This window comes from Photinus pyralis, unplaced genomic scaffold, assembly GCF_008802855.1.
Source record: "Photinus pyralis isolate 1611_PpyrPB1 unplaced genomic scaffold, Ppyr1.3 Ppyr1.4_LG2, whole genome shotgun sequence".
Classification (NCBI taxonomy): Eukaryota; Metazoa; Arthropoda; class Insecta; order Coleoptera; family Lampyridae; genus Photinus; species Photinus pyralis.
Window position 1 is genome coordinate 16356549 of NW_022170403.1, and position 19002 is coordinate 16375550.

General features: G+C 35.7%; 1 protein-coding gene across 13 annotated transcripts in view; it reads left to right on the plus strand.

The window, feature by feature from the left end:
• The window catches only part of LOC116163485 (PH and SEC7 domain-containing protein 1), a 94358-nt gene that overhangs the window by 55640 nt on the left and 19716 nt on the right, over window positions 1-19002 (plus strand). For 11 of the 13 annotated variants that reach the window (XM_031477434.1, XM_031477423.1, XM_031477432.1 and 8 more), the window contains one exon: window positions 11403-11456. The exons of the other annotated variants lie outside the window; for them this stretch is intronic. Coding sequence is in view for 9 of the 11 variants with exons in the window: in XM_031477423.1 (XP_031333283.1) it covers window positions 11403-11456 (54 nt within the window). In the remaining 2 variants the exon portion in view is untranslated. The remainder of the gene's footprint in view (window positions 1-11402; window positions 11457-19002) is intronic. 13 annotated transcript variants of the gene reach the window in all.

Consider the following 19002-nt stretch of genomic DNA (forward strand, 5'->3'; position numbering starts at 1 on the left):
ATTTGCTTACTTTTATTCATACGGCCCATTATTACATTACAATAATTACAATCGATCTGTTACAATCCGGCCTACTGAAATGTAAATTTAAAACTTTTCTAGTTTGCTTACAAAAAATTGTTCCACAACCACGGCCATAAAATCCCTACTCCCTCAAGGCATCGTGAGGTGTTGCAAACATCCCCCACTCACAGGTTTGCAATCCGATAACAACTTAGCCTCTATGTAAGCGAGCAGTCCTGCTATAATTCTTTGTGGGATTTTCGTTACAATCTCTAACTGTAAACGCATAACCCTAACACTATAAATACTGCAGGAGCTTTTCGCGAGCTTTCAATGATGTTATAAAAGGTCTTTTTGTAATTACGTACTTACACATAGCCGGTAGCACTCCATTATGTCGCACCTTTCGCAGTACGAGTTCTTGTGAAAAGTTTCAAGATAATTAATCTGGAGGGCGTACAACATTAAGAGGACGATGGGGAGAAATTTTCAAGAGCAGTACTAATTAAAACAACTATATTTAACGTATTAATTAGCGGAAAAGTTAAACTCTTATACGGTTTCTGGAAAGTGGTTAAATATTGACTTTCGTCTTGGAAAGACTATTCTAAACTCTCAATCTGGCCCTTGCGATCACAATTATGAGAATCGTTGCTCGAGATTTGGTAAGGAGTTCTGAATCCAACTCGTGGAGTTTTATCAATGTTTGTAATTCAAACCTATAAAATCTTAAGATGAATTTATTGTAGGTAAGTGAAAACGGAAAACGATGGAAGGGAGGCGTGTTTCTAAGATGAATGTGCCGACTTCATAAATTACGTGAATTCCTAATTTATTTTTTCTTTCCGACGTAATGCCAACATAATTTTCTTCTTTTTTTAATGATGACGTTTTAGTTTCCTTTTAGTACCTACTCATTGCAGTTGAGTTTCTGACGAGAGAACTGCTATACAAGAGGGGATGCGTCATCCACAATCAGAGCTGTCGAACAAATAATGAGGGCAACCTTTAGTATTGATTCTTATTCAACATGCAAAAATATACAGTGTGAATAATAACTCGTGACGGTATAGTAATATACATTGAACAGTATATGTTATACGTTCTTGTGGGCGCCACCTGTTTTTGTGCCGATTTCTGATTTCGTAAATGGACTACAACAAAAAGGAACAAGATACAAAGAACCGCATACGATTTTCAGTAGAGGAATTTTTTAACACTGGGCTCGGATTCGGAAAGACGAATTTTAATCCACCTCATATTCCATGGCACTGATCTTTGAACTAGTAGAAATCGATTGGCGAAGGTTTGACATCGCTGTCTTTCGTTCTCGAGTTAGCCGTGGACTAATTGTACACAATTTGTATACTTGTTTTTAAATTTCGCCAGTTGGAATCGTTATATTCACGAAAGTACAGTTGAAAGAGGCAAAGAGGTGAACTCTTGCTTACTAATCTCTTCCTGATCAAGAGAGTGACCTATAATACTGACCCAGCAACTGCAATCCAATAGCACTAATTAGAAGACAAGGTATGATTAAATCACAGACACCTCGGCTCGAGAGGCTTCCGCAACCCCTTAAGAAATTGTTCTATTCTTAGATCTCACAAAATGTCTAACTTTACAACGAAATTTAGCAAAAATCTAAATCCAAACAGAGCTACCATTACAAATGCGTAAAGCCGTAAATAATTTTTTCCAGTGCATTTGCAAGGAGTTTGTCGTTTTTAACTACAACCCCTCTTCGAATATTTATGTGCACTAAAATACTGCAATGGACAGATACTCTATTCCTGCATTGGTGCAAATGTGTGCCATGGCTGGAAAAACTTTTGCGTGTTTTGTAAAAAGTCAGTTTTATTGCTAGTTTTAGGACATGTGTATACTATTACTGGCTGTAGAGAGTGGAACACGTCATGACGTCACTATATCTCAAGATCTCTGATAGAGCAAATGGTAACAGAAAAAGTTAAATTGGATTAATAACAGAAGAAATAATGGTTTGACTAATACCACGCATGTAATATTTCTTGAATAAAACACGATATCGCGATGGGAGAATTTATTTCGCTTACCTATGCGTTTTGTTGTTTCACCGATGAAATTATACCAAAAGTCAAGATTGTAATCTAATCCGGATATCCTCCCGTAGTATTTGGAGTATTTTTTCCGACATAAAAAGTAAGAAAGTATTTTTTAATTTATAATTTATTCTATTTGTTTTGTCTTAACGTTCAACAACAAATATGTATTTTTATTATCCACTATTTTAGTAGTTAACAACTGACCTTCAAATCAGTGTAAAAAATTGTTGTTTACTGTAATTGTAAGCGTTTCCCACGTGAATATGTAATTATATGAATTCATTCAGAAATTGCGAATTTAGCTATCCGTTCAAAATGAAATAGAACTTTGATATGGGTATAATATACATTTAAAGTTATCAAGTAAAGGCTTAATATTAGTTAGACGCTCAGATATACACAGGAAGTCCCAAAGGGTGTAATATAGATCTCTGGGAACATGTATCTAATAAGCTATTTCGTATTGACCTAGGACTGCTCCCTTTAGCTATGATACATATTCGTGTACAACATAAATAGGTACACATACTTACTTATTTTTGAGGCGGAAATTTCGCTTGTCATTGGTTGTTTTTCACAACTATGCAGTTGACACGTTCACAGGTAAAGAAAATTCCGGAAATCGGAAATTGTCGTACTTGGTCAGCAACAGACATGATGAAAAGATCGTTAAAAAATATGCATTCCTAAGCACTTCCTTAGAACTCATCCAGAGATTTTCAACGACATTGGAGAATTCCCTAAAGTAGAGATGCTCTATTTATTAAACTCCCACTGCTCAAATACGAATGAATATAAAAACCTCCGACGTACTTTTAGTCAATTTCCTGTTAGTGACGTTTACATATTAAATCCTTTGTTTCAGCCGAAACTGTCATTTTCGTTTTTTTTTTAAATGAAAATCCTTTATTGGTGTTTCTTGGAATTACAATCTGATCATATGTTGATCAATGAGAAATTTTGTTCAAACTTAAATTAGTACTACAAAACTCAACCAAGGGTCTTAGTCTTTAACAATTTCATTACACTTCGCTAACGTGTACACCACTAGCACTTTACTCTGCTTTTTCACAAACACTTATACCAATTCAAAGGGTTTCGTCCTCTTGAGTCTTCTGGTTAACATCGTGTTGTCGAGGAGCTGGATGGCCTCAACATTGACGTGATGGAGTAGTCGCTGCTCATGACTTCTGGTAAGTTTTTCAATGGTTTGGCTCACAGTTTCCATTTCCAAATCTCTATGCAGGTCACTGTTTCTGAAGTACCAAGGTGCGTTAACAATGTTCCTCAGTACTTTATTCTGGAAGCGCTGTATGATGTGTATATTAGTCTTTCTGGCACAACCCCACAGCGGGATGCCATATGTCCATACGGGCTTAAGGATCTGTTTATACAATAGTATTTTGTTGTATGTTGACAGGGTGGAATGTCTGCCCAAGAGCCAATACATTTTCTTATACTTGAGGCCAAGTTCTTCTCGTTTTTTTTTGATATGAGCCTTCCAGCGCAGCTTAGCATCTAGGGTAATACCTAAATATTTTGCTGTATTAGCATATGGTATTTGTGTATTATTTATACTAACAGGGATATACCTATTGTCATTTTAGTGCGAAACATTTCTGTAGATACACAATAATATATTGCTCTTTAATAATCAGTTCAAAAATACTCATTCGAACAATTTAATTGTAACTTTGTTTGAACTCGCGTTTTTGACATGTTGGTACTTGGTTTTCGTTTGAATTCTAAGGATTTGTTGCTCTCCATCTCTTCGTCGAATTGAATTGAACTGTGAACTTTCTCTCCCTCGTGTTCTGCCGAACATTTTTCCGTCCATTATGTATTGCACAACAGGGGTACGCAGGACATGACCCAAGTACTTTTTTTGTATAATAGGAATATAGTCTTTTGCCGGTTCTCTAACTAAGGATCAAGGACAGTTATAGTACTCTTTTTGGTAGTAGGTATTTCGATTTTTGCCATTAGAACGGTCACTTCGAGTAGATCGGAATCGTCATGGCACACTTAAATGGAAAAATAAAAATTATGTGAAAAAATGTGCCAATCTCTTGACAGACAATTTCCTAGCTCAAACTAAAAATCGCCCTTTTGAAGGAGTGTCCAAAAAATGTAGGGAAAAAACGTTTTCTGAAACTACTTTAGAAAAGTCAGAGAAAATTCATAATTTTCCGTTTTTCAAAACCGTAGAAATCGACAAAATTCAACAAAGGTTCATTTTACAATAAATCAGATATGTCTTGGAATTACCTAAAACAGTGATAACTTTTCATTATTTGCCTTTGACGTATATTAAATTTATACTTGTTTATAAGTTGAGTTAATCATAAAATTGTTTGTCATGTATTTAACTGAAGAGAAAGAGGAAATGTTAATGTTGTTTTATGCCCGCCAAGTAATAACGTCTGTATTTACTGTGCAGTACCCCAATCGACGGATTCCAAGCAGTACCACAGTAGACAGAATTGTCGGCAAGTTTCAAAAACAGGAACAGTGTTAAATCACTGCAATAACGTTCAAAATGTCTATCAAAATCATCAGGAAAAGGGAAACGACAATACATTCATCGTTTTGGCTGCAGTAGCGGAAAATCAGAAGTTTAAGAACAATTCTTCTTCAAATCAATTTCTTTTTCTTCGATTATGTACTCTGGTTCCGGAAGATGATAAACAAATAGTATCTGGTGCATAGATGCAGCATTACATTCTCTAAAAAAACTACTCCATGTCTCCATAGATGCTTTTTCTTGCGTCGGTTAGTTGAAACAGAATTAAATATGAAAATCGTTCGACGTCAAACAACGTTCACTTAGATGCGATGCGCTTGTAGTTTGTTAAAAGATTCCAAAGCATCACTGATTTATAAAAATGTAATTTTTTATTTTGTGGATTTCTACGGTTTTGAAACACGGAAAATTATGAGTAATAGTATGAACTGATGCAGTATTTTTTTCTCTAAAAAAACCTATTTAAACTTTTGCTCTAAAATAATTAGGGGAGCTAGTAATTGACTATAAAGAAATTACCATTCAAATCCCTATGCTGCGTCGCGCTAGGCACCACCCGGTATAGATTACTATGTGTCAAACTTCATTATTGCATACGATAATTTTTCCATTTTAATTGTAGTTTCAGAAAAAATTATGTGTAAAGTTTGAGGAGAAAGTGTTTTTCGACCCTCGTTCAATTGACACACTCCTTACGCTGATTTGTCAAACTCTGAACTGGAGCTGAAAAAATCCACTTTCTTCTGTAGTTGTACATATCGCTATTCCCACGTAAGGTTGATTATTGTCTGATGTATAATAAGAACATTCAATAAACTTGTAACAAATTAGCAAATGAGCTTCTGAGTCACTGAACATTTAATCAGTTATTCCTTGAGTGATGATAAACAAAAACTGAAAACAGGATTGGAAAATTCGAAACGGTTCGGGAGTTATCCTGTCCACAGACGGATGGACGGACAGAAAGTCCAAAACCATGCCCTCGCTAGGAGCTCGTTAATAAGAAGTATAATCTCCCTACCATTAACTTGCTTATTGATTGACCGATCATGATCAAATTTTAACAATAGCACCTTGCAATAAAGCCAAATCGACTGATTATATGTATTAAACATATGAAAACCAACCTGCGCATGCGAAGAAGTAACTATCATATCTGTGGTCCGATCTTGGTAACATTTTACCACCTTTCAAATAAAGGCAAATCGATTAATTATATCACAGACTGATTCAAATTTGTGGGTCACCATGGGGATCTCGGAAACTGTAAGAGATAGGTAGGTAGGTATTCTATTCTTATTCTAAACTCCATGCATTAGACTTGGACAGGGGTGGAAGGAAAATTTTCACTAATTAAAAAAAATTGAAAATTGCATTGCGTAACCAAATAAGTAACACTAAGTATGAAACAAAATATAGTACAAAATATAAAATTAAATAAAAAAATAATATAGTAATAATATAATATAACATGAAACTTAAATTTACCAGATTACTTGAAAGTATATGTTTTGTATTGTAAGCATAAAGAAGCTGAAAACGGACGACGGTGTAAGAATTTAGGATTAAATTATACCGTTACAATTTAAATAAAGATACAAATGCAACTGGACCAGTTCATCCATTCATTCATTTAAATCTAAATCATTTAAATAAGTACCCATTAAGTTGTTTCATGTTTTAGCACATTTTCGATTCTCAAGGGGAGGTTATTGTTTCACTAACTGTCAGGTATTTGGGCGTCTTTTATAAATCGATCGATATACCTATCGGCAGCGAAATATCGTAGAACTTTCGGGTTTTCGGCATTATATTCGTACTACCGTGTGAGTTCTGCGTGGCTTACTCTGAAAGCTGAAAGCCATTGCTGAAGTTGATGATTTATGGATTCCTTAAACTTGTTGAAATAAGAATAGATAGAATATCATAGTGGTTGTATGAGTCTTAGTTTTTTTGTTTAATAAAACAGTTATCCAATGAGCCATACAGAAATTTATCTAACTCAGACTCAGACAATATCGGGATTTCCACGCTCCTATTTCTAATCTAATGTCTTCAATCAATTTTTTTTTTTTTTAAATGGCATGGAAGGTTATCCATTTGCCACAAAATTATATAAGTTTATATAATTATTATTATATAATTATACATATTATATTATTTATATAAGTTTAAGTTGATTATATAAGCTGGTCAACTTTGTACAAGAAGTTGCATAGTAACTCAAATATTATTTTTTGGTTAAGGGAAAGTAAGTGAGCAACATTAACCGGTAATTGAACGTTATTAAGTAATAGTCCATTGTAAAGTAGTTCAATTTCATCATTATTTTTTGAGCACTTAAAGAAGATATGATTCATGTCGCATATAGAAGCATTATCGCATGAACACACAGCAGATGGAATAATGTGCAGCTTCGCGAGGTGAACTGGGAATCTACCGTGGTTACATTTTAAGCGTGATATAGTAGCAGCTGACTTTTTGGAGAAGTTGAAGGTGAATATACAGGGTGACAATTTGAAAACTTACCACCCCCCATATCTTAGTAAATAAACGAGATATTTAAAAAAATCAAAATCCGTTTCGGTAAGTCGAAGGGGGAATCACAATGACATAGTTGGCGACGCACCCCCTCCAACCCCCTGCGTCCCAGCCACCCCAACTTTTAAATCTTAAATAGTGACCCTCCATGTGTGATACGTCGTTGGAAAGCTCATACCAAATAGCATTACATTTAGGTTAGTAATTATCGTGCAAATCAAAAAATAAACTAATATGATACATTTGAAATCTGTCATTTTTACAACGCAACCGGCGAACATAGACGAATATTCAAGAATGTCGAAATATTGCAAAACCAACATTGGAAAGGTTCGACAAGAGTTTGAGAATAGATTATAACTGGCGATCAAAAATGAGTTGCTGTCGAGTCGGCTTTGGAAGTTGAAGTTAAATACGATTTTCCATGTTTATTTTTTGATTTGCACGATAATTACTAACCTAAATGTAATGCTATTTGGTATGGTTGGAAAGCATTTTTTCAGAGCTTTCCAATGACGTATCACACATGGGGAGCCACTATTTAAGATTTAAAAGTTGGGGGGGGGGGCGGCTAGGGCGCAGGGGTTGTGAGGGGGTGCGTCGCCAACTATGTCATTGTGATTCCCCCTCCGAATTACCGAAACGGATTTTGATTTTTTTGAATATCTCGTTTATTTACTAAGATATGGGGGGTGGTAAGTTTTCAAATTGTCACCCTGTATGTGGGATGTCTTTTGGTAAGGAAGGATGAAGGAGGAAGTATTGGTTATAAGAACTATGGGAATTTTCCACCCATTTCTGTTGCCACTTGTCCTGAATGCTTGCCACCCATTTCTGTTGCCACTTGTCCTGAATGCTTGCCTGATGCCACCTTAAATCAGATACTGTTGAAATGTTTTCAGTTTTTCCAGTTCTAATGGAATCTTTTGCAAGACGGTCGACCATCTCATTGCCCCGTATACCTGTATGACTTATGGTCCAAATAAATGTGATATCTTTACTTGCTACTTTGTTTTTTATATCACATAATAGACTACATCTTTTTGGATTTTCCGTAATATTTTTTAAACCCTCTAAAACAGATTTTGAGTCTGATACAATCACTGCTTCTTGTATATTGTTATCCTCCAACCAATGTAGCGCTCTATCAATTGCCACAGCTTCTGCAGTAAATATAGAACAGACTGAAGGAAGTTTAATCTTCAAGGACTGATTAGTGTGAGGCATATACAGGGTGACAATTTGAAAACTTACCACCCCCCATATCTTAGTAAATAAACGAGATATTTAAAAAAATCAAAATCCGTTTCGGTAATTCGGAGGGGAATCACAATGACATAGTTGGCGACGCACCCCCTCACACCCCCTGCGCCCTAGCCACCCCAACTTTTAAATCTTAAATAGTAGTGATACCCCCCATGTGTGATACGTCGTTGGAAAGCTCTGAAAAAATGCTTTCCAACCATACCAAATAGCATTACATTTAGGTTAGTAATTATCGTGCAAATCAAAAAATAAACATGGAAAATCGTATTTAACTTGAACTTCCAAAGCCGACTCGACATCAACTCATTTTTGATCGCCAGTTATAATCTATTCTCAAACTCTTGTCGAACCTTTTCAAATGTTGGTTTTGCAATATTTCGACATTCTTGAATTATTCTCTGTCTTAGTTCGTCTATGTTCGCCGGTTGCGTTTTAAATACGACAGATTTCAAATGTATCATATTAGTTTATTTTTTGATTTGCACGATAATTACTAACCTAAATGTAATGCTATTTGGTATGGTTGGAAAGCATTTTTTCAGAGCTTTCCAACGACGATCACACATGGGGGTCACTATTTAAGATTTAAAAGTTGGGGTGGCTGGGGCGCAGGGGGTTGGAGGGGGTGCGTCGCCAACTATGTCATTGTGATTCCCCCTCCGAATTATCGAAACGGATTTTGATTTTTTTAAATATCTCGTTTATTTACTAAGATATGGGGGGTGGTAAGTTTTCAAATTGTCACCCTGTATACTGCACATCCAGTGCTGCCATCTTCCTGTTTTGACCCATCCGTACATAATATTGTTTTCTCCAAGTGGTCACTCAATATGGATTTTAATATAATGTTGTTTAGTATAGAGCAATCCGAGTATTGGGGAGTAATGATTTTGGTAATTGATATCAAGGATCTATAATCCATGTTGTAAGCAGGCATTTTTTTGCTACTTAGGTAGATATTGGGAGTACTGTTGGTTGCCAGGAAAGCATCTACTAATGGGGGGGAGGTTTTTATTCTCCAATACTTGTTTGTTAAAGTTTCGATTAATAACCCATATAGTTGCTGGATTAATTTAGATTCGTAAGACCTTAATTTAATTACAAATTTGGCAGATAACGAATCTCTTCGACTTTGCAAAGGAATTTCCTTAGTTTCAGCAAGCAAAACAGATGTTGGAGTGGATTTCATAGATCCAAGGCAAATCCTTAGGCATTTGTACTGTATGCGGTCGACACCTAGTAAATGACATTTGCTTGCAGCCCCGTAAAGCACGCAACCGTAATCCAATATAGATCGTACGTAGCTCCCGTAAAACATCAAGGCGACTTTGGGGTCTGCACCCCATCTTCTATTTGTAATACATTTGAGAAGATTGATACCTCCATCACATTTGCTTTTTACATACTGGACATGTTTTGACCACAGAAGTCGAGGATAATGCCAAGATATTTGTAATCTTTGACTACAGGAATTACATATCCTGATAGCATTATATTATTAGGCGTACGCAATCTGTGCCTAGTAAATATCATAATGGCCGATTTTTCAGGAGAGATGGTCAGTCCATGATTTATAGTCCATGTATCGGCAAGTCGCATGATGTGCTGCAGGGCCCCACACAATCATCATAAGTATTTTTTTGTATGTATATACAAATGTCGTCCGCATACTGCACACATTTTATAGAGTCGCTGAACAGATAATGTAAGTTTGCTGAAAATAAGTTGAATAGAATGGGGCTTAGAACCGATCCTTGTGGTAGGCCTATATGGGATATCCATTCTTGGAGAAGTTAGATTGTATGTCCGTTACAATTTGAGACACTGCATCGATAGTACCAAGACCAGAGCGGAATCCATATTGAGTGCTTGGAAGAAAATGGTTATATTCAATGAGCCAGTGGAGACGTTTTTTAATCAATCTTTCAAAAGTTTTAGTGATGCATGACATCAGTGATATGGGTCTATAGGAGGTGCCAACTGAGCCTCTTTGTTGGGTTTTAGTATGAGGCAAATCACAATTTCTTTTAATTGTTCTATATAGTACCCATTACAAAACCAGTCATTGAAAATTCTTAATAGAATATTTTTGGCGACATCCGGGAGGTGACCAATTAATTGAATCATGAATGTTTTAATGCGAGATGCCTGTCTATAATATTTTAAAAGAATACGAACTAGTTTACTACACTCTACTGCTGGATATTAGAGAGTTATTGCAACCTGTTTTTGGCTCATCCTGTAATTAAGGTTTCCCAAAAATACATGCGTAAATCTGATTTCATGAGATTTTGACCTATGACGTACTTGTCAAAAAAAGTTTAAAGCCAAAAGCCCGCCGTTTTTGTCAGGTTGCAAATTATTGAAGAAGTAGAGCTCGGACGATCGTTAATCACCAAATCGGGAGTAAGCGGGAGCTCTGTATACACGGGAGTTTATTTAACTTGATGCAATTATACTGAATCGACATTTCGTATTTATGTTACCCATTGTATTGCTAAATACTCTAGGCTGTACAGTCACTGGCAGAATGAATAGCTTTTGGATACCCCCAACTGCATCAGTGAAATAGGTCTACTACCACTAATTAGTTTAATATATTCGGAAGTCTACGGCGCTCTCAAGCGTCTACAGTTGTGATGAAATTTATCACTGATTGTACCAATATGTAGTGAAACCCAACATTTTCTTCTATTCGCACCAAACTGTTAAAGCTTATGTCAAATAGAAGTATCTATGTACGTGACGACGGATGAGGTATAAAACTAGAGTACACCCTTACACTGTATATCTTTATTTTTTGTGCTTGTAGAATGGCAATAAAAGAAAAGGTAACAGCTCACCTGTAACGTAATCAAACCGTTGCGGATTTGCGCTCACCATTTCATTCTTTTCAAATAACTCATTTTACACCCCATCCGTTTCCAATATATCAATGTTTTTTTTTAAATAATTAACAACCTAACATAACTCTTTGCTTACAGTTTTAAAATGTCTCCGGTTATCATCCGATCCAGTGACACTAAAAATAAAACGGGGTAAGGCCTTTTTCATTATATATTTTATGTCTTATCTAGTGGTAGTGGTAGAGCTAGCTCCCTTCTGTGTATGAGAGTATGTACACTTTATAGTAGACTCTAAAACAGCATGAAGGTAACTGAATTTAATTATTTCCGTAACGTGGGCTATAAATTAAACCGTGGTTATTTGAACGTAAAATCGATATGCACTTCCTTTTAGGCAACATAAGATTGTATCAATTCTTATTTGGTGGGTCGACTAAAATATCGCTTTGTTAGGTACGACGCCGCTAGTAAATAAGAAGGTAGGTATAGTGGAAGTGATATTTTAAGGAAAATCTATTTATTTATTATAAATGGAGACGTGCGAGTATACCTACGCATTTTCTTCTAAATGATATATCTTAATCAATACCTTTCATGGCACTAATAAGAGGTTTCAAAATAATCTGATAACTCAATATTGTATATCTGATGTCTGGAATAGCGTAGCGTGATTCATTCTGTCTCTTCTTTTGTACTATTTTTTTTCAGCGCACCTACTATTTATAAAATTTTAATTCTGTGCTATGGAATCTTTCACCACGATGCAAAGCTGTGTATATGGAAACAGCAAGATTAGCAGTTTTTCCTGTGTCTCAATATTGACTAATTTTTTCATCTATTAATGGGTGTGTTCAATAGTAGTTGTAATAGTTTAAAAATGCACAAACTTTCGAGAAGTATGCAGCAAGTTAAAAAGCGTAAGATTGACAGCTGTCAGTCATGTACATTTTTTTTGTAATAACTGCAAAACATACTGTCTGACCAGAATAATTATCCAACACTCGTTATTTCGTAAAGTTAGATCTGCCTAAGTGGGCTCCAAATGGTTACAGGGTGTTACATGACCGCATGTAAAAAAAAATTGGGTGATCGAGGGGATAAAGACAAGCACTTTTTCCAAATAAACCGAGGGTTCAACGTGTTTCGTTTGGGAGCCACCCCCAAAGAAGGCGATAAATAACATCCACCTGTCAAACCCTGCCACCCCCAAAGAAGTGGTGAAATTTGGATTTCTTGTTTAATTTTTTTCTCAGCAACCATAAGAGTTACAAAGATGGGTGGCACGTCTTTGAATAGGTTTTCGGGTATGCCTTATCAGATTTTGAACATTTTTTTCAAAATTCGTACCACGAAAGGGCGCACTCCTACTTGGGGGTGCGAAAAAAAATCTGATTTCGACGAAATTTGGTATCTTGGTGAGTTAAGGAACAACATTGTCGAACGGATTTTAAAAATAACTTTTCAAACAAAAGTTATGCTCATTTGAAGATTGGACCTTCGGGTTACAGTGTCCCCCGCCTACTAGTGAGTAATCTAATTTCGCATGTAGTTAATTGAAAATGTCGCATATAACAAAAAAATAACGTCATGGTTGGCTACTAACTATTACAGTATCGAAAAAAGCACGAAAAAATACAAAGAAAATTATTATAAAAGTAAATAACAGAACTAATAACAGCAACCGTCATATCAACTGTTTTCAATCTTATCAACCGTCACATTAAAAACTATCAAATTAAACAGTGATAGGTATAGGTTATTTGTGAATTCGATTAACAGTAAAGAACGTAGTGTGTATTAATGACCGGTCCGGCGCAGTTCAGTTGAAGTTGGACTGCGGTACTAAGGGTCCCCGGTTCGAATCCGGCTCCGGGCATGAATATTTGTAAATGTACAGTGGGTTGGGTTGGTAGAGTAGCCTTGGCTGAAACCCCGCCCACTCAAAAATAAAGCCAAAAAATAAAAATAAATGAAAAATAAACCCTTGCCGCTTAAAAATACACAATGTTTCAATAGATTTAAAGTGTATATACTGCAATTTTTGATCAAATCTGCAACATGTTCTGAAACGACATCTCTTATCACACAAGTGTTCACAGGATTTAAAATGTGCACAGTGTGATTATACAGGGCACTACTGTATCCGGCACGTAAGAAGGCGAAAGATCACGCATCCCCACTGTTAATATTTTATTAATTGCATCAATTAGAGCGCCACGGAGCCAGTTGGATCCTCCTGCAGACTCCAAATTAGTCATTGCCTGCCGTAGCCTTCTTACGCACCGCTACCAGTTCAAAGCAAAATTAAGTACTTAGCATAATATGTTAACTTACAATTCTTTCAAATATTTAAAATGTGCACAGTGAAATTGTATTATAGGGAAAAAAACAGGAGGCAGCAGGAAAGATACTTTACATTTAGAACGTAGATTTCTTCTGTGAAGGTGTACTTCGAAAGAACTTCCCGAAGTTCCCAGGGGAACTGCGAAAAACAGGAATGGAGTACGGAAAAAAATGGGATTTCGTCGTTTTTATGGGGTACGATGTATTATGTATTTCGTTAAATTACTGAGAGAACAATTGAACATATTTCATTTTTATGGTCATGTCAAGTCTTGGAGCAAAATTCTTAGAGATTTAAATTTTTGATGGATAACCTTGTACTGCCAATATGTGAAGGGAATTAAAGCGGTTTGTCACTGGAACATAATTTCTATATAATTTACCATTAAATTTCTATTTCAATGAACAATTACCTACTGTATAATAATCGTTGTTAAGGAGATTCATTCTATTCGCTCGTATGTGGGAGGAACAAAGCCGATGTTGCGCTCTACAAAGCCACGTTCAATTATAATTTGCCCTTTCAATCAGGCGACATAAAATTCGACACTTGTAAATTAGGTAGGTACGTTCATTTATGCATTATTCTTTATTTGCCGTAACATCAAAGTTACTAAAATGCATTTGGAATTTCATTGAGGATTTTACTTACACGTCACCTGCTCCCATCAGAAGTGGAGCTTTTGTGTAATCGTTTGAAGTAAAAAATGGCACGTTCGTGTTTGGAATTATTGTTCAGCATTACGAAAAATCTGCATACATTTACATAATTCAATTTAATTAATAAAGTTTTGTTCCGTTAGTATGGATATCTACAGATACCGTTGACGCTGTTATTAATTTTCATTTGTCCCTAAACAAATTTCACTAAACACACATCGTTTTATGATTTTATCCAATTATATCAACATATATAATTTATGTCATATTTCAAAGTAAGCACTTTGCGTGGTGAATGGGTTGTTCCAATGAGATTCTTTTTCGACGTATACTCGCAGACCTCTTTTTGAATTTTGATGTGGTATTGCAGTTATGTCGTAAATATTTTTGTGTTTATGTTACTACATCATCATTAAGTTAATAACATTTACATCTTTTACCTCTAAAACCCCGTAAGTATACTACTTGAGCTGAGAAATTCGTGTACCGGTGCTACATTAAATCGTGTAAATGTGTACGGCAGAGTGAAGGTAAGGGTGGATATTTTAGTGCCAATATCCGGTATTTCATGCATTAATTCAACAAAGGTTGATTTTGTATCGACTAATATGCAAAGTCTAAAAGTGAATTTTTCCTTCTGATTTCATACACTAAAATATATTAGGTTGAAAAGTCGAAATATTGTTGGCTAATACCTTATGCCGTTGAGTGAAGTTCACTCAACGCTTATGCTTAATTTATCTTCATCGAATAAACGATGAAAAACCTGAATACATAAGTTTAGGAGTCATTTTTGATTCGCTATTTTGTATGGAAGCTTACAGGAGAAGTTTGGAGACTTTTCAGATATTGTTTATTTACTCGTCATAAGAGTTGATGCCCATTTTTTGAGCTCATTATGAACTTGTGGTATACCAAACTATTTCATCAATTCATAAAACAACAAAAGTCATGGCTACTGCTACTAATAACAGAAATGTTGAAATTTATTTTTAAATTTGCGGGTATACCAAAAGCTTAATGAAACATGTAAAAACAGTTTTGCATGCACCTTTTAATTCTGAACAACTTTAAACTCGACAGTTTTTTCTGTAAAATGTACAGGAGGGCAGGATATTGCATAAAACTAATTTCGCATGTTAAATCCCTATGTTCCTACTTACCGTACACCACCCGGTATATTTATTTATTGTTTCTTTTATTTTTGCCTTTATTTTTGAGCGGCGGGGTTTCAGCCAAGGCGTTATACGGTTGTCATTTCCAATGGTTGCATGGATTGCGAAATCTGTGAATTTTTTTTTAAAATGCTATCTTGTCATAAGATTGTATGCCATTCTGTAGTCCAATTAAGAGCTACGTTGAAACCAATATATCCTCAAATTCAAAAATAAGTTCTTATGATAACTGAAAAAGTTCGCTCAAAAGTGCTTCCATTTTAAGAGTCGGTTACATATTTAGCAACCTTTTTGTCCCAATTTCAATAACGCAGTAGAGTAGAGTAGAGAAATCTCCATGATGGAGTGCGAAAAACGGGCACCCTGTATACGTGATAAATAATAATACCTGGCCCTGGCGCAGAAGCATTTTTTGTGGACAACAAAAAAAATTGGTGAGATATCAAAAAGTATGAAAGTGAAAATAAGCTCACAGTCATAACAAGGAAAAAATGCATACTAATGACGGGTGTCCGAAGCAATTTAAAACGATTAGATCAGTTTTTGTTGTATGTATTGGCAAGACATTCTCTCTCCAGTGGGTCGTATCAGTCATACAAGTGGAGGAAGTGAGATACCCGCTCACTATTTCTTATTCGTTTCACTGCGTTAGGGACTAGTGTGCAAAAATGTGTGATGTTTGGCAGAGAATATGTCTAGTGGAGCACGTGTTCCGCAATGGCAGAAAATTTAGGGAGGCCGTAGTGCAATTTCCCGATGCAGATATCGTCATGGTAATGCCGTTCGAAACTTGATAGTCAAGTTTTGTGATACAGGCAGTGTAGCAAACGCCACACGAGAAGGAAGATTTTCGATGTCTGAAGTTTTTGAGAGTTGGGGAATCACGGCAAGTCAGTAAGACGATTATCTGTACGTATCCGTTAATATTAATGAAATGCAACATACATCCAACATTTTGTTTTCAGTCAGGAACTTTTCGGACACCCGGACGCATGCAGGCGAAAATTGACCCCCCCCCCTCCCCACAATTATTTCGGAATGCGAACTCAGTTTAATAACGATTGAATGTGTGCAATAATGGTTTAGTGGCAAGGATACTCGACTTGCAACCGGGCGGCTCGGGTTCGATTCTTCGCATGAAAAGTTGCGTATCTCAATTCAGCGGAGTTGGACATTAGGTTATTTGTAGGTTTAAGATTGTCTTCTCAATCTTTTTTGAAATGCAAACGCATCTGCTATTTACGCATGTGCCACCCGGACTATTCAAGGAGAGGTTCTGACAATTATATTTACAGCTACGATATACGATAATGATCACATTTTAAAAAATCGGCGATTTTTGGCAAGTAAGAGACCTGTTAAGCAGGTAATTTAATTGAAAATTTGTAAACCCGTTTCGAAAATTTTCCTTCACTTTAAAAAGCTTTCCAAAATGTTCTTGCTATCCCTATAGGTTTAGAGGGTTGACTACTCAATTAATAAAATTCAAAACTTACTAACGTGCCCGTTCCTATAAATTTTTAATCGGGCGAGAACATATGTATAACGGACGATCAAAAATGAGTGGCTGTCGAGCCGCCTTTGGAAGTTCAATACGATTTACCGTGTAAACAAACATTCCAAAGGCACCTCATTTTGATCGCATATTAATAGTATCTAGTACATGCATATAAATCTGATATTTGCACTGTTTTTAGATATCAAGCGATTTCCGTGATGAAAAAAGTAACAGAATGGCTCACGTTGCGATCGACAATTGTAGACATTCCCATTTCAGAGAAATAAATATTTACCTACTAAACATTCCATTTTGAGTCCGACGGAGCAGGGTTTAAGTGTGATGTTCATAAAACTTTCGCATAAAAGTTTCCAAACTGTTTTAATTATTAATTTCTTATCGTGCTTTAACTTTTCTGCAGACGTTGCATGGAAGAATTTTTTTAATTAATTAAATTTATGCAAATAACACTTTTGTTCATAGACAATTCCGTTAAATCTTATATATTTGAATGTAGATTTGTAGATGACTACAGTCGCAACAAAGGAAGTTGCATGAAACCAATGCGTCGAAAAGTCGGATAAAATAAAGTTAATTATTGGTTCGATGTTCGAAGTTTTGACGTAATGTAATTTGTAGTTCAGAAAGTTTCATATTATCCTATCGCATCGCATCGTAACTTATTGTCGCCGTGGTGATAGAAACACTCAAACTAATCTCTATTTTTTTTCTTTCACCATTAGAATGCAATGATTCTCACGCCTTTGATGTCCTCCTTAAAATAGAAGAATTGGGGTCTATTTTGGTTCTCATTGACTAATCGTGATTTTGATGATTTTTGGAATCTTCAGAAATTAATAAATACGACGATACAAGACTGAAACAGAGGAAGTGAAACTATTCGAAGCATGTTTTAATACGAAACACATGGTGTTGGAAAGATGGCGACTTTTTGTTTTTACTATACTATTTGGTGGCACTCCCTAAACATGGATAATGAAAAAAAATTCAGCATCTGTCGCTTTCTATAATGATAAAAGATGGGTTAAATATTGAAATTTTTATTTTCTATTAAATATTAACACTGTAAATGTTTATGGTTTCGTATCGGTATGTGGTATAGGGGTACAAAGTTACGAGTTTCGTCCACGCAGAAAAGACAACGGTGTCGCATTAAGTTACGATTGTACCGTACACGACCGTGATCGATAGAGGAAGGAAAAGTCGCGGATACTGTCGTTACGGTGCTTAACTTAATAGTGCTCAATTGTTCTGTTAATTCCAATCTAAAATTCTCTCACATCTCCTTTGATATAATTGTAGCCATGGAGCTGTGTCCTTGCGTCATTGATTTGTGAATCAATTTCAGACAAGTTTTTGTTCGACGAACATGCGGCGTTGTGTCACTATTTCAGTTCTGTTGGGTGTTGTGTCGAGTACTGTGCTACTAGCTATGGATAATAAGAAGCAATAATGAGAATACACACATACGATTACATGTCCGCATGTGAATAGGACCCCTTTAGTCAATGGTTTTACATATGGCGTTATACGGTTGTTATTTCCAATGTCTTCGATGGCTGCAGGGATTGCGAAATCTGTGAATTTTTTGATATTTTGATAAATAAGGCCATATTGAATTATATCTTTATTTAAAATCTTAGAATAAATTTCTTATTATTCTCAATAATAATCTAGCAGTCATGCTGTCGTCCATCCGGTGATTTTTGCCGTAACTATGTGAGATATCGAAATGCGCTATTTACGTTTTATCCAATAGTCACGTACCTGTGTTGCCGTGTTGGTCAATTTTGTTGTTGTCGTTTCCTCCAAGAGGCACTGATAAAGTAGGTTGAAGGTTAGAATTTTCGCGGCTGTCAATTTTAGACGCCACATGTGCAAGTGCGATATTTCGTTTATTGTTTTTCCAACTATTAGTAAGGTTATAGTTTAAATTGTGTAGATATCTATTTGTTTTGCTATGCATGGTTATTCTATCTTTCTATCTGCGTTTTTTATATTAACTTAATTTTGTTTTATGATTTACGATTATTGTTTATCA